Source organism: Syngnathus scovelli, chromosome 1 (genome assembly GCF_024217435.2).
Source record: "Syngnathus scovelli strain Florida chromosome 1, RoL_Ssco_1.2, whole genome shotgun sequence".
Taxonomy (NCBI): Eukaryota; Metazoa; Chordata; class Actinopteri; order Syngnathiformes; family Syngnathidae; genus Syngnathus; species Syngnathus scovelli.
The window spans coordinates 26,553,751-26,568,547 of NC_090847.1; the positions used below are offsets into that span (position 1 = coordinate 26,553,751).

General features: G+C 51.7%; 2 protein-coding genes across 3 annotated transcripts in view; one reads left to right on the forward strand and one right to left on the reverse strand.

Annotated features, from left to right (window-relative positions):
- exoc6b (exocyst complex component 6B) overlaps window positions 1–14,797 on the reverse strand; it is a 17,440-nt gene continuing 2,643 nt past the window's right edge. Inside the window, exons 6-23 of one of the 2 annotated variants that reach the window (XM_049747525.2) lie at window positions 14,535–14,739; window positions 13,485–13,655; window positions 12,777–12,845; window positions 11,664–11,747; window positions 11,477–11,523; window positions 11,281–11,401; window positions 11,136–11,207; window positions 10,954–11,051; window positions 10,229–10,334; window positions 10,049–10,158; window positions 8,220–8,331; window positions 8,012–8,146; window positions 7,754–7,942; window positions 6,793–6,822; window positions 6,183–6,324; window positions 4,394–4,467; window positions 1,010–1,122; window positions 1–237 (exon numbers count right to left, since the gene is read on the reverse strand). In XM_049747525.2, coding sequence (XP_049603482.1) covers window positions 111–237; window positions 1,010–1,122; window positions 4,394–4,467; window positions 6,183–6,324; window positions 6,793–6,822; window positions 7,754–7,942; window positions 8,012–8,146; window positions 8,220–8,331; window positions 10,049–10,158; window positions 10,229–10,334; window positions 10,954–11,051; window positions 11,136–11,207; window positions 11,281–11,401; window positions 11,477–11,523; window positions 11,664–11,747; window positions 12,777–12,845; window positions 13,485–13,655; window positions 14,535–14,739 — 2,005 coding nt within the window. In that variant the 3' untranslated portion in view covers window positions 1–110. The remainder of the gene's footprint in view (window positions 238–1,009; window positions 1,123–4,393; window positions 4,468–6,182; window positions 6,325–6,792; window positions 6,823–7,753; window positions 7,943–8,011; window positions 8,147–8,219; window positions 8,332–10,048; window positions 10,159–10,228; window positions 10,335–10,953; window positions 11,052–11,135; window positions 11,208–11,280; window positions 11,402–11,476; window positions 11,524–11,663; window positions 11,748–12,776; window positions 12,846–13,484; window positions 13,656–14,534; window positions 14,740–14,797) is intronic. The other variant, XM_049747533.2, reaches the window with a different exon arrangement.
- tkfc (triokinase/FMN cyclase) overlaps window positions 14,585–14,797 on the forward strand; it is a 7,294-nt gene continuing 7,081 nt past the window's right edge. The window contains exon 1 of the mRNA XM_049747613.1: window positions 14,585–14,732. The gene's annotated coding sequence lies outside the window, so the exon portion shown is untranslated. The remainder of the gene's footprint in view (window positions 14,733–14,797) is intronic.

The window sequence follows — 14,797 nt, forward strand, 5'->3', positions numbered from 1 at the left end:
TCACGTACAAGTGTTGTAACATTTATTGTGAAGTGAAAAGAAACAAATCCCCGTCGGTGAGAATGCATAGATGTGGCTTTTGTGCGGGAGGGAGGTGCGCGGGTGTCCGTTCAGGCCTGGTGCTGTGCGATGAGGTTGCGTAACTGCTTGATGACGGTGTCGATGAGCTTCTGTCTGTCGCGTTCCGTCTTTCGGAATTGCGCGAAGACCACGTTCTTCCTGCTGCTCTCCCGCATCCTGAGACACAGAAGAATCAGTGTTGCCCAATTAGGAGTTGCCAAGAAACGTTTGGAAAATGAAACATTAGGCCTTGATAGCAATTTCGCCCATCGACAGAATTCAATGCATATTTTACAATGATTGTTGACTAAAAAGCAAAGTGCAGATAGTCCCCTGTGCGCCTATCACGCAAGCGATCATTGCCAAAACCTTCTCGCCAAATCCACACTCTTCTTATTCTCACCTGTTTCCTCACTTTGTAGCAATTAGATTCTTAAAAAAAGTAGAGTCACCTCAAAGCCTTATACTTGGTTGCATGTTAGTCAGGAGTTGTGCAAAGAGTTGCTAACTGTAATTTTTTTGTAATGGTCCACTTCAGTCGGCGTTGTTATTGTCATGCATCTTTTGGGATTGTGGCATTTAATCACAGCACCCCAAAAAAACCACAAACATGTGCACAACATGCAACTTTGACCAACTTCTACTGTAGTCAGATTGGGTCCCGTACGTCCTGTTCCGTAAACATCTGTGACTGTGGCTCTCCTTTCCCACATGCGAAGGTATCAGTAACCTTAATTGCACTTTTTTTTTTTTTAAATCCACGTTATTCAAATGGCAGCAAATCCGAACAAACTAGACACTGCAAGTCGTTTGCGCGTACATGCGGAAAACAATACTCACGGCTTGGACAACCTGCCGACACGCGACAAACACGAGAGAGAGAAAAGAGAGCTGAGCGCGCGGACGGAGGGCGCTTGAGGATGAGGACGGGGGCGCGCAGGCCACTCACTTTTCCAACACGGCCAGCGCGGCGTGCGGGTTGACGCGCAGATACTTGCAGCTGGCTTTGCCGTAGTCGGCCAGGTAGCTGGACCAGTCCCACTGCGTGAAGAGCTCCAGCAGCTACAACAACAATAACAACAACAAAATAAGTGACCCACGTTTCAAAGTGTTGCATAACCTGCCCCCAATCCCGCGCACGCACGATCCGCGCCTTTAAGAACACGCGAGCCGGGAGCCCCAGTGAACTCCGGGTAACACCAAACACACAAGAGAGAAACCATATGTGAGCGAGGGATGAGAGAGGACGAGGGGGATGCAGAGGGATGGCGAGCGAAACCACATGTTGGGGGAAGGGAGTGGAAATACACAAGCCACTTGGACGACAGCCGCCGGTGCCTTAGAGCGGGCGAAGCGCGCGGCGTCACGCCGGCGCGACCGCTCGCAAACAAAAGTGCCGCAAGACGGCGGCGAGGAGGCACCAAAGGTACAGGCCAGTCCTTCTCCAAATAAAAACGTTCGGTTATTTGGTCACCTTTGAACTTCTACAATTGGTTCATTGTGAACAATAGAAAAATAGGAGTGAAATAAAAAATAGGGCTAGGTAATATTGTGACAGGACTTTCCAGAGACAAAATATTAGGTAGACTCAGAAAGAAAAAATATTTTAGTCTGATAATGACTTAGACACGAATATATTTTTCACTTTTTGAAATTTTAAAACAATAAAAATATGTCGAAGGAAAGGCAAAATATGAATTTATTTGCAAATATACGCCAGTAGACAACGATGAAATGATTAGTTGAACGTTTACGGGGTTTTTTTTCCCTTGACTCCATCTTTTTGCGCACGTTTGCCAAGTTAAGGGCAAGTTGGATTCAACTTGGAGTATAAAGGGTAGTAAAGTAGTTAAATAATTGGTTCATGAATTATAATTACGTTATAAATCCGAAGAAATAGAGACAAATATTGTACTATGAAAAATTATACCGACACTTAAACGTAATTACGGCTTACTAATCATCGCCAACCAAGATGGCCGCCGTGGCGCAAACAGGAAGCGCACGCGCACGCAGGTGCTATCGGCCCGTCCGATAGCACGGAACAATGAGCCGATGCCGAGGCGCAGGCGCATGCCGAGCGCCTATCGCTCGGAAGCGGCCGTCCCGTCCCATCGGGCGGGCCCCTCGAGCGGCGATGTTGTCATGACCACTGGCTGACCCGTCGTCACGGCGATAAGGCCCGGCCACAGACGGGGCAGGAAGTTGAGGCGGGGGTCGAGAAGAACGCGCGGCGACCTCTCCCACACCGACACAAGCTTGAAGTCATAAATCCCGGCAGATAAGAACGCTTTTACTTTGCGCCGTCATCTCGGGCGCCGCGTTAGCCCGAGCTGCTGTATGCGCACACACATGTGGCATCAGATAAGAGACTTGCGGGGGTCTTAAGACAAGTTTCCACCCTCCCTGGCACCAGTGAGCCCACTGACCTTCCACTGCACTGCACTGGCGTGTGTGTCTCTCTGATATCACATAATCACCCTTTCACCGCAGATAAAAGTAGTGCTTATCCTCATATATGATCGACAAACAGTAGGCTAAAGTTGCGGCGGATGTTCCGATTTCGGGATAAAACGCACGTTCACGTTTCCGGGTGAACTTCATTTGACCTTTAAACTTCCAAATTAGGATTTTTTTTTTTCATTATTGATACGCTTGTTCACACACCGGGAAGCAAAAAGGAAGTAGGGGAATTTGGGAGGGGGGGGGTCCATCAAGGCTTTTCTTTGTCCATCAAAAGTGTCGTATTTTGTGTTTGTAAAAACAGTCACGTTTGCGTGTGTGCACGGGATCGGCGGGCGAGCATTTACACGTCCATCTGCTGCTCATCCTCCCTTTCGGCCTTTTTCGCCCCACTATTGATGGCGAACCCCCCCCCCCCTAACCGCCCCATGTGAGCGCTCACACGCTTGAAGGGAAGTGTCGGCCTCCCGAGGAGAGCGAGGGGGAGCGAGGTCGAGAGACCACCCTGTACGTATCACTTTCACCTGACTGGACGCTTTCACTCGGCATCAACACGCCGCCACATTCACAAGCGGGACCCGAATCGAAAACGACGCCAAAGCCGAGACATCGGCTTGCGAGCTAGCGTGCGACGAAACACATTCGCGTTTGCGTCCAGTCGAAAAATAGCTATGCCAATTCTGCCTTTGCGAAGATGATTTTTATTTTATTTATTTTTTTAAATTGGAGCAATTTAGGTGTTGAGATGCCCTCGCGTGTGGGAAAGGAGAGCCACCGATACAATGTCTGCCGTTTCCTGTGTATTTCTCGACATTCTCCTACAGCGCTTTTATTTTTGGGGGGGCTGGAATAGATTAATGGCCTTTCAATTTCATACAGGGTTTAAAAATCGATTTGATACGCAAGTGCATCACTCGAGTAGATTTTCCGCATCTGATTTTTTTTTTTTCTTCAGCCGGTCAAATCAATGGGAAAATCTAATCAGTCACGTTGATCGGCTTGAGAGAATTCTTCAAACGTGACATAATTGACAGAGAAAAATGTCTACGGGAGCAAGCGGCTAACGGGGCCCCGTCAGCGTGATTTATCGAGCGTTCCTGGGCGGGCTCGACGGAGGGCGTACGGGAGCGGCGAGCCCGCGTGAGAAGAATGCGCCTGTGAAAGCGCTGGCACGTGACACATGCGAGGTATGAAAAGCTCCTTTTGACGTGATGAGAATGGCGTCGGAAACAATGCGGAGGAAGGAGATGGACGGGAGGCAGGAAAAGGAGGGACCAGATGAGGAAGAGGAGGATGAAGCCGAGGCACTGCATCATCCCGACAGGCGCAGAAAGAGAAGCGAGGCGGGGAGAAAGCGGGATTGTGACAGCGGGGATAAAGGGCTATCCGTCTCTGTCCGTCACCTCATTCATCCTTCCCGCTCCGTCCTGCCGGCCCATCCGTCATCCGCTGTCACGCGCACACAAGCCGACCGACCTCAGCCGCCCGAGTTCCAAAAAACACCAACGGCGATTCTGTTTGGGCCCGCGTGAGACGCCGAGCCGGGAGACTTCCTGTCAGATTCCTTGCTATTTATTTTCATCTCGATGGAAGTTGCCATATATTTTTTTAGAATTTGGCTAAAAATATCAAAATTGAAGATAAAATAAAATACAAAAAAAAATTGGATTGATTGAATATAAAATTAGGGCAGCAAGAAAATTTAAAGTGAAGTAAAACACGACTCTCTTCCCAAGAAGTCTGCAGACTTTTAATGGACATTTGTCCGAGGAGAGGAGGAGGATGTGCGGAAGGATGAAAGAAGTGTGGGGGGGGGAGACAGCAAGGACCGAAGAAGACGACGACAACGACGACGTAGACAAAGACCTACTTGTCTCAAGTCACTGAAGGCCAGAAGCAACGTGTCACCCTGGAAGCCTGCGACCGGGCCGGCTCTGGCAAAACCTGTGGGAAAAATACAAACGGTCCACCCCCGGAGCGAGGGAAGAGAGGAGGAGGAGGAGGGAAGAATAAAAAAAAAGAGAAGAATAAAAGACCTGGTTAGATTCGCTATGCATCAGGACAGATTGGCAGACAAATGACGGGCGGGGGGGAGGAGCAGGAGGGGGGAGGGGTGGCTGTTCAAGTCATGTCAGAGAGGGGAGAGTGCGTATGTGTGCGTGAGTGTGTCCGTGTGTAGCATGTCATTGTTGTGGTGATGCTGGTGCGTGCGGAGTGCTAGCAGGGGTCTCGGCGTCACTTGGCAAACGAGCCCACGGGGAAGAGGAGAGGTGTGCGAGGGAACAGAGGTGGCCAAGCTTTTGCTTCTCAAAAAATCCACAAGGGCCAACGTGAAATTGTGCTGCCTTGATTGAAAGTAGTCTGGATTTTCTTTTTTTGCGTGTGAAAAATGAGCGTACCCAAAATAAGACATTTTTAGCCTCGATGATGTTTACCGATATCGTGACATCGATATTTATTCGATATACTGCGCAGCCCTTGAAGTAAGCGCGAGCAGATTTAGTTTTGCCGATGAAACTGCTGAGTCAGCTCATTTTCGTACCGATTGCATCACTCGTGGCGCTAAGCCCTCGGAGAGAGAGAGTTTGTGAAGATGATGTCAACTCAATGGTTTGCTTTTGTTTACTATGAAAGGCTGTCAGTCAAAAAGCATGACTCGCGCCAATTGCTGCGCTGATTTCATTTGTTGCACAGAAACGTTTGACTCATCTGGAAAAGCTCGGTATAAAAGCAATTTTGTAGAACTTTGCATCCAAAAACAAGTTTTCCGTGTCGCTTCTACAATAGGCTTGAAAAAAATTAACAGCGGGCCAAAAATGGCCCTCAGGCCGTAGCTTGGACACCACCGGTGTTTCCCGACGAGGCTTTCACTTGACACAAAATGGCGGCCCCTACGCACCACGGTGCCGATTACATGCCTGCCATTTCCAGTGACCCCGTGACACACAAGAGGCGGCTTTGCCGCTGAACGCCGACACCAGCGACTCAACTTTGATTTCCTTTTTCCTTCTTTGTTCCTTTACCCCCCTCGTCTGATGTCTGTCGCTTCCTTCCTGCGTGGAGCTTGATGGCGGCCATCTTTCTCTATACACGTTTGAAGCCCAAAGTTCACCTCTAATCCCTCCCTTTCAAAGTCCACGTTGGTTTTCATTCCCTCGCTCCCCTCAGCCGTGCATGTTTCTCTCTTTTGTCTGCCGAATTCGTCTTTTTTTTCCCTCCTCGCACCTCATTCATTTAATCCTATTTTCCCTCGGGCCCTTTCATCCCATTGCGCCTTTTGTCTCCTTTTAATCCATTTTAAATTGTGTCTTTGGGGAGAAAAAGTTCCGATTTTGACCCGGCGGGAAGTGGAAGTTGATTCACAGTGCCCCCTCTGGGTCAGAATACAAACTACACCCGCGGCACGGATTTAAAAAAAAAGTCATGTACTTTGCACCCCCATTTTCCGTAGTCAGCGAAAATCCACAGAATAGATTAACCAATTAAATCCCCCAAAATTTTGCCCAAAGGATATTTTGTAAGCATAAAATGCGTATTGTCGTATCCCTATGCGAAATGTTTGGCTTTACATAAAAGGCGTGTCCAGGTGGGCCAGGGTGTGACGAGTTTGCACGAGTGTCATGGACATGAGCAACGTTCCGTCATCCACCAGCGCTCACCTTCGCACTCGTCGACGTCGGCGTTGAGCTGGTGCAGCGCCCCCATGGAGATCTGCTTGACCTCGGGGTCCAGCAGCAGCTGCATCAGCGACGTGGAGATGTGCTTGCACGCCGACATGCACGCCGTCTGCGCCACTTTGCCCTAACCAAGAAACAGACACTGTTAAAAAGCTGCCAGGGGAGCTGAGGGGGAGGGGTGTGAAGAAGCTTGAAACACGATCTTCCGGCCCACCCCTAGTTCACGACGGCTTCACCTCGCGTGGAAATCCAATTACACACATCGGAGGAACACACACCGGATGTCCACACACACGCAACCTCTGGGTCAGTCATAATAGGGTGAGATTGAGCGTGAAACGAGCTAATTGTATTGGCACGGTTCCGACTGACATACGGGCCGTGCTTTTGCTACCTGGGCCTTCATTTGGGACTCAACCCGCCTCTTACTACCACTATCATCCCCCCCACATTTGCGTCAGAACACTTCACACATGACACAAACGTGCACGACTGCTCCTGGACATGCTGCTGGCTGGCTGGCTCAAGTCTCGGACCACAACGTGAGGGCAAACGTTGAGGGGTTAGCAAGGCACCACACACACATACTCACCGGCAAGATAGCATGTTCTACGGGCGCTCCCTGAATGGGGAGAGACATAAACCACAAATAGACTACTCACAAGAAAGTTGTGTCTGTTTGGATTTCGGCTGAAATTTAAGGGCGATTCTGAAATGTCTTTTTTTTTTTAAATACTAAACTCATTCAAACAAGGTAAACATAACTCGCTGTAGGTTCTTATTTTCTGTATATATTATATTAATTATATATGTGTTTTTTTATTATTTATATAAGGGGAACTAAATCGCTTCTGTTTGCAAACGGTCGCATAACGGAATTAAATTTGCGAAGCGATTTTCCGCTACGTAACGATCTCCTCATGGTCACGCGGTAACGCTACCAGGATGTGACTTTTGGGCCCCGAGTGTGAGCAACTCCACTTCTCTCATTTCAGAGGGTCATGCCACTCAGATTTACTGATCCGCAGCATCCGATCTGCTTAGGCGGCCCCACTCTGTGTGTGTGTGACAGGGTCACGTCCGGGGCTCGTGGGGGTGGAAAGTAAAGCTCCTTAGAAGTGTTGAAAAACACTTTGCTCCACCGCCCTGTGTGTGTGTGCGTGTGTTTATATTCTAGCAACAATCAGACCGGCTCGATGGCGACACCACGACCGCGTCGAGTGTATCGGTGTGTTGCGTCGGCACCGATGCGTGGCCACGGAGTCGATAATCTGAGCTGCGGCGGCGTAATCTGCAGCTGAGCGCGTTAATGAGCTGAGCCAGGCGTGGCGTTAATGATCTTAAAGCGACGCGAGCGCCTCGTAACGTCCCGTCGACGTGTGGCGCTAACGCGCGTTCATGTAGACACCACCTCGAGGGGGCTACAAAAGCATGTTGGCCATCTTGAATGTGCAAGACTGCTTTGTAAACGCAGGACTTTGTTGTATGAGCCACCACAAGGGTGGCGTACTCTTTTTGCAAAACGATTTCGATTTCTCTCTCTGATGACTCACGGGCAAGTTGGTGAAGACACTGAAGGTGCTTTTCAGGAAGGCCACCAGGTCCAATAGGTAGTCGCTGGGCGCCGGCGCCGCGCCGCTGGGCACGCCCGCCATCCAGTCATAATCCGCCAGCTGCAGGAACTGGTCGATTTTGGCGTTGAGGCCGGTGTAGATCTCCGCCTCGGCTGCGTGGCGAGCGTCCTGCGAGAGCAGACGGGTCGTGACGGGCATATCCGTCAAACGGCGGGCCGGGTTGGCGCAAACGCTCACCTTAAAGGTGGAGGTCCCGTACAGCTTGGTGGCGTTGGCCGTGTCTGACGGGACGTTGGTGATGTTTGATATAAACTCCTCCATAAAATGGCAGCTCTGCTCCAGGTGGGTGGTGTTGATGATCACCTGCACCAACTGGAGCACAAGTAAGCTAGTTATCACAATGCTGAAGAAAATGGCAAAGAGTGACAAGGACAGGCGCAGGAACCTCAGCCAGCCCGACATTCTTCTTCTTAATGGCGTAGTGCAGACAGTTGCTCAAGGTTCGGGTTAGCAGCAGATTGGTGGATTTGCGGATCATGTCATCCACCTCTGTGGAGCTGAGAAAGTACACAAAGATTAACGCGACCAAAAAAAAAAAAATCCTTTGGCAAGAAATGATTATTTCTTGAAATTATTTCCAATTTGCTCAGCTGTTGATTCTCCAAGAATCTCACGTTCCGAGTTCACGAGCCGCTTAGCGAGTCTGCAGCAGCACACTCTCGAGTTTGTTTGCTTTGAAACGCGTTGCGTGTCCGGCTGAAGAAAAACAGCTTTTGGAAGTCTGCTCAAGGATCGTCTGTCTGGGCCAAAGCTCGCGTTCTCCAGACCAACCGGGCAGCAAAATGCTCATCAAACATGGAGTCTAATTAAGGACGACGCAAACAACTTTGGGGTTCTGCTCTGTGCTGCGTCCATGTGTGATTGTGAGTTCAATTCCAGCGGCCTGCGGCTAATAAGCACATTCCGGCCAATTCACTCGATTGTCTGTGCCTGGAACTGAAAACGCACACACGCAAACTTCTGCTCACTCTGCACTTCTGCAGGAATTTTTCCCCCCTGCTTTTAATTGTTGGAATGTATTTAGGATTCTTGTACTTTTTTGGAAACACTGCGAGTTCTAACTGTAGCTCACCCCAGGCGGCATGGTGTGTGTGTGTGGGGGGGGGGGGGGCGGCGGCGGCGTGTCAAAAAGTCAACGTCCGCGAGTGAACCCTTGAAGCGCACAAATATAGACGGACGCACCGCAGAATTTTGATCAAATTTCATTGCGTTTGCGCCGCCACAACAGATGTGCGAGGGGCGGGGGAGGGGGGAGGTTGTTGCAGTTAGGGGGAGGCCAGCACGGCGGCGTCCAGAGGCCAGAGGGCACGTAAGCAGCTACTTAAACGCTACATATGCTTCCCTAAATGCGAGGAATCGTCTGGGCTGGATTACAGGGCCCAATGTGAGAGAGCCAGCGTTGACAACGCAACAGAAGCTGCAAGAAGGAAAAGCGCCAAAATGGACGTACGCATGAAAAAAGCGCTCGCCGCATGTTCTTTCTCGCCGACGCCGCGCTCGGATTTCGCGGCTCAACACCTTTGCGCCCCTTTTTTAACCTTCCAGCCTTTCTTCAAGTAGCCCAAATGCTCCCCCAACATCTCGAGCGGCTAGCTACGTATAAATCGCAAAGGTCACACGGAAAGGAACGCCGACCTGCTCCCGGGGCAAACTTCAAATGATCTTCAATCAAACGTTTGCTTTTCAGTCCAGGAACTTTGTGGGCATCCGAAATGTAAAGTTGTGCTCGTTATTTTCTTTATAGCTCTGTCTGGTTTAATGATTGCGCTATTTTGAAATGCCTTGTAGTTGAATTGGATTTTAACTATGTGTGTGTGTGTGTGTGGCCCAGTGCCAGCTTTGTGGAATCCTCCCGCCGCACAGTGCAAGATGTTCCCTGATTGCTCGTCTCCTCAGTGGAAAAGTAGCCGCTTTGTTTGAGTTCCTTGTTACATCAAGCGTAACCAGCGCACGCACGCGCCGCAGCCGGCGTACGAGCGCGCAGATCAAATCCGGATGGCGTCGCCAGCGCAGCTCCACCTCGCGGTCAATTTCGTCCGTTTCCACGACCGGACTTTGCACCCACCGAGGAGGGTGGGGGGATGTCTTCACAGCTTTTTTGTCTTGAAAGCGGTCTCAGGCGCGGTCAGATCGGGTGAGCGCTTTTTGTAAAAAGGAGGCCAGAGCGGGCTCGCGAGGAATTTTGATGAAGGCGAGGAAAGAGGCGACGTGTACCTGAGGTGCAGGTCTTCAGAGTACTTGAGACAAGCGTAGATGAACTCTTTGAGCTGGCTGTAGACTTTTGGCACAAACTCAGAGAAGGGAAGCTTCTTGGGGAAGGGAAGCTGCACACAACAATGCACATTTTCATGTCAATTGAAAAGCTGGGATCGGCGGGCCTCTAGCGCCCTCTACCTTCTCCAGCTCGGGGTCTTGCAGGGGAAACTGCGAGGTGTAGTGTCGGTACTCCTGCTCCGTGGACACGGGGATGGGACTGAAGTTGTCCTGGTCCAACACCTGCCTGTGGAAGGAGATGCAGGTGAGCAAACGTCTTTTCTGCTGAGGCCGCGAGAAGTCGGCTGCAGTCGTCTCGCAGAGTGGGGAGGGGGTGTCATTCTAATGCTTGAGGTTTTCTTCCCCCCTACCCCCCACCCTCTTCTTCTTTCATCACCCCCTTTCTTGTTTGGCTCTCGAGACTTCGGACGTTCCAACGTTCCATGGAGAGGCCATGAACCGGAGAGTGCTCCCTCTCCAACAATGCAACGCATTCCTGTGGCTTTCCCGTGTGTGCGTGCGTGTGCACGCAGGGGGGGAGAAGAAAAAGCAAAAAAAAAAAAAAAAAAAAAAAAAAAACACTTTCAGCATGTTTGTTTGTACGCTGCCTCTCAAAGTCCCACTGGTGTCACTGCACAGACGGAGGAACAATGGCGTGCGGTGCCCTCGCACACATCTTGTGAGGGCCACTACCCATCCTGAACGTTGCGGACGTGGTTTTAAAACACTTCCTGCCTCGGGGCGCTCGTTAAAACTTCAAAAAGGGCGACATTTCCCACAAAGCGCTGTGTTGACTGTTGGGTGTGCGCCCTTTTGACCGGGCAACCTCCGAAAGGCTGGCAAGGTCAGGAACGTGTCAAATGTACCTGAAGGTGACGTTCCATCTCTTGAGGAGGATCTCGCCGTACTGCTCCCTCATCTCCAGCAGCATGTCGAAGAGCTGCGACACCGGGAAGCCGTAGCCCTGCCCGAGAGGTGCTCGTTCAAAATGCGGCTTTTAATTACACGTCACCGCGGCGACAAAATGAAAGCCGCTCCGCTTCAGTACCTGAAGTGTGTCAGCAAAGAGGACAATGAGGTTCTTCAGATCCAGCACCAGATCCGGGTCGTCGCAGTAAGACTACGAACACACGCTCGGGATCAGTACGTGTTTGCACGCGTGTTTTTCCCGCTCACGTCATGTGTGTCTTTACAGAGTGCGTCCTCAAAGCGGCCACGATTTTGGACAGCGCCAGCTCCCACAGCTCCTCCACATAGGCTCTGTTGACCAAACCTTGCGTGGTGTGAAGCACGTGATCCTCCACCACGAAGAACCTGAGAAGAGCATACGCTGCAGGTGATGTCGTCGTACTTTTGTCACCGCGTCACGTCCAAACGGACCCGACGTACCCGACGATCTGATTGAAGTAGCGTCGGTAGCCCTCCAGAGTTTCATGCTAGGAGGGAGTACAACACATGAGCATACTTTTGGAATTTGAGAGATTCAAAAGGTGGTCAGTTTTTGTCATCCACGTTACTGGAGTGCGGTTAGCGGGGTGTGTGCGTGCGTGTGGACACAAACAAAGTGACGTGATACCATGTTAGAGTGCGGCTGCAGCACGAGGCGAGCCTGTTTCCTCCGTTGCTTTCGGTAGTAGTTCTCAAACACATCACGCAAGCCCTGCAACACACATTACAGGTACAAGTGGGAGCGTGCCGTGGTGTTAAAACTCGTGAGATGCGCCGGGAGGATGTGACCAAACGGACGTCGAAGGCCAGAATGACTCTGTGATGGGAAAGTTGCGATAACGCACGCCTGGAGTTGAGATAAAGTTGGACTGAAGCGTCCAGCATCAAACTAAAAGCGCTAGTATCTCCTCCTTCCATGACGCGGCACCTTATCACGGCTGCTCTTCTTTTGCGGGGGAGGGGGCGGCGCGCGGATAAGACCAGCGAGTAGATAACGAGGTCAAGTGGTAGGGAGCAGGGAAAGTAGTGTGCCGTGTCAGGAGAAGGTGCTGAAAGATTTAACCTTTTTCACCTCGGGGTCCCGGCGGGCGGGCGGGGAGTGGGGGGAGAAAAACAACAAGGCATTAGTATCGCTAAGTGATGTCAGGCTACTGTCAGCTACTAGCGTGTAGCTAACGCGCTCTCGCTCGCAGCAAACCTTTCGCTGACCTCTTTCCTCGCAGTCATGTCACCCAGTTAGCCTCTCCCTAACCTCTCTCTTCCCTCGGCTCCCTCCCGCCATCGCTCACTTTCTCCTTCCTGTCAAAGTTCATGCACTTCCTGTCCCCCTGCCAGAGAGCGCACGTACACACACACAGACACACACATACGGTGAACAGAAACAGTCGACTCAGTCGATGTGTTGCCCCGGTCACAACCCCAAAGAGCCTGCAGCCGCGCGCACACAAAATGTGCAGCTAACTCAGTTGTGGCCCAGGCTACACCTCCACCCATACACTCCAACTGACATGACACACACACTGCGGCCACCTGGTTGGACCTCAGCCAGGTTCTTCTTCTCCGCTTCATCGGAACTTTCCCTCCCATCAAGCTGCAACATGTGATGAGCCGCTGTCGCTCGTCGCTAATTCCATAGAAGCAGCTACCCAAGTGTCGCATCATTTCGCAACGTCTTTCTTGAGCTGCCGAGAGGTTCGGAACCAAGGTGTTCCAATTGGTCCAGGAGGTGTGATGAGCTCACCAGCACAGTGTAGATGTGGAGACAGCGGTACACCGGTGAGAAGTCCACCAAATCCTGGGCGCCGGTCACCTGCGCACAAGCAAACAGGAAGTGCTTGTTGAGGACTGAACTGCTTGAGGTCACTCACGAGAACATAGGAGGAGGCACGATGACATTCCAGAGACGGGGAAAGCAGGTACAAAAAAATCTCGAGGCCTTGAGGAGGAAAGGAGGAGGACAAAAGGAGCAGAGGAAGAAGAGACTCAAGGGGACAGCCGTGAATGACGGGAAGGGGAAGACGTGCCAGGGGCAGGGACGGCGTAAGGTTGGCACGGGCGCCGACGCGGCCGTAACCCCGGCGACCGCGGGGTCAAGCCTTTGTGGGAGCCGAGGCTTCGGGCCAGTTTACAGGACGTAAATAAGCCAAAAGGGACAACGGGGACCTGCGAAGAGAATGGCAGCACCAGGGTGACAAGTTCAGCCGCATTGTGCTCGGCCTTCCTTGAACGCGAACACGTCGGCGGCATAAAAGAGCTCGGATCCCGCCAGGGGCAACTCGAGGAGTTCATTGTCCCCGCACTTTGGCAATAGTGGCACAAGTTCCGAGTAAACATCCTCGTTAATTCCCACATTCCCATTAATGCTCCGCTATTTGTTTCTGCTTTTCACTTCAGCACACGTTTTCAAATTGAAACAACCGAGTCCAATTGTTGTGTGTGTGTGACTCACTTGGTCAGTCTCCTCTTCATCCCCCAAATCCAGGACGCCAGAGTCCAATTCCAGCCTGTCGACCTGCCCGTTGCTCTGCGTGACCCTGCCGGCCGCCGGCTGTCTCCCGGGGCGCCGGCCCACGACAACCCCAGGCTGCGTGGAGCTGTCCAGAGAGCGCTGCAGCTGGGCCTGAAACCCACAAACGGATCAGCGGCCATTAGAAAGGTGACACGGCGCCGCTCAATGTCACTGAATCGATTCGGCGGGTCAGAAACAGGAAAGCTCCAGACGGGGGGTGCGCCCCCGGCCGGCGGTGAACTCGGCGGGCAGACGCGGCTCGCCGGCCGGGGGGCAGCCGCTGCATTTTCTCTATGATGGCGACCCAGCGGGTACTCTCCGCCACGCGCGCACGCATGTGTGTGTTCAGTAACTAAATACAGGTAATCAATCTTCTTCCACTTCACAGACCCAACAATCTGTTTCCCATTAGCGCGCGTGCGCGTGTTTCGGACTACCGAACACCCGGCGTCTTTCTCCGAGTAAATACGCGAGAGGAGACGAGAGAGCCAACGCATGGAAAGATGAGGACATGGAAAGGAAGACGTTCCGGGACAGACGAGTTTGTGACTGAACAATGGCGACAAACATGAGTAACGTTCGAACCGCTCGGAACATTTTTAGAGCCGCCGGCGATAGACCAATAAAAGGTGTTGTATTTATTTCAGATCACGGTTGCGCAGCTCGACAAGACAGTCGGCCCGCTTTTCCTCGGAGGCTCATCTGTCCCTGGCCAACCGTTCCTTGCCTGTTCCCGTCCCCCCCCTCCCCCCCACCTCTTCCTGCACTTTTCACCCAACAACACTCCCCAAATAAACAAGAGGCCTCCACTTGGAGCTTCCTTGGCCTTGGAAAACACAAAAACAATGAGCTAAGTGCTGAAAAGCAGATTTCTGCATGTGTGTGCGCACAACTATGAGAGGACGCTTGATGAATGGTGTGTGTGTGCCCTTGTCAACGCGCGCAGAGGTAATCCAGCGTCTGACCGCCACGGCCCCCGTCCCGACATACCTGTCTGATAGCCGTCTCTCCAATCTTGTCCGAGTGTTTCCGGATGCTCTCCAGGAAGTCCTTGAGCTGGGTCATGGCCGTGTCGCGGATCTGCGTCCGCAACTTGGGAAGATTTTCCGCCATGATGGCGCAGAACCGGTACTGGCCTGCCCTTGGAAGACATGTCTGCTCCAGCTGCTCCGAGGTGCGCAGAGCTGGGTAATACCTAACACACACGAAAATATATTTTTTTAAAATACAATACTCTCAGACATGAGGGGAAA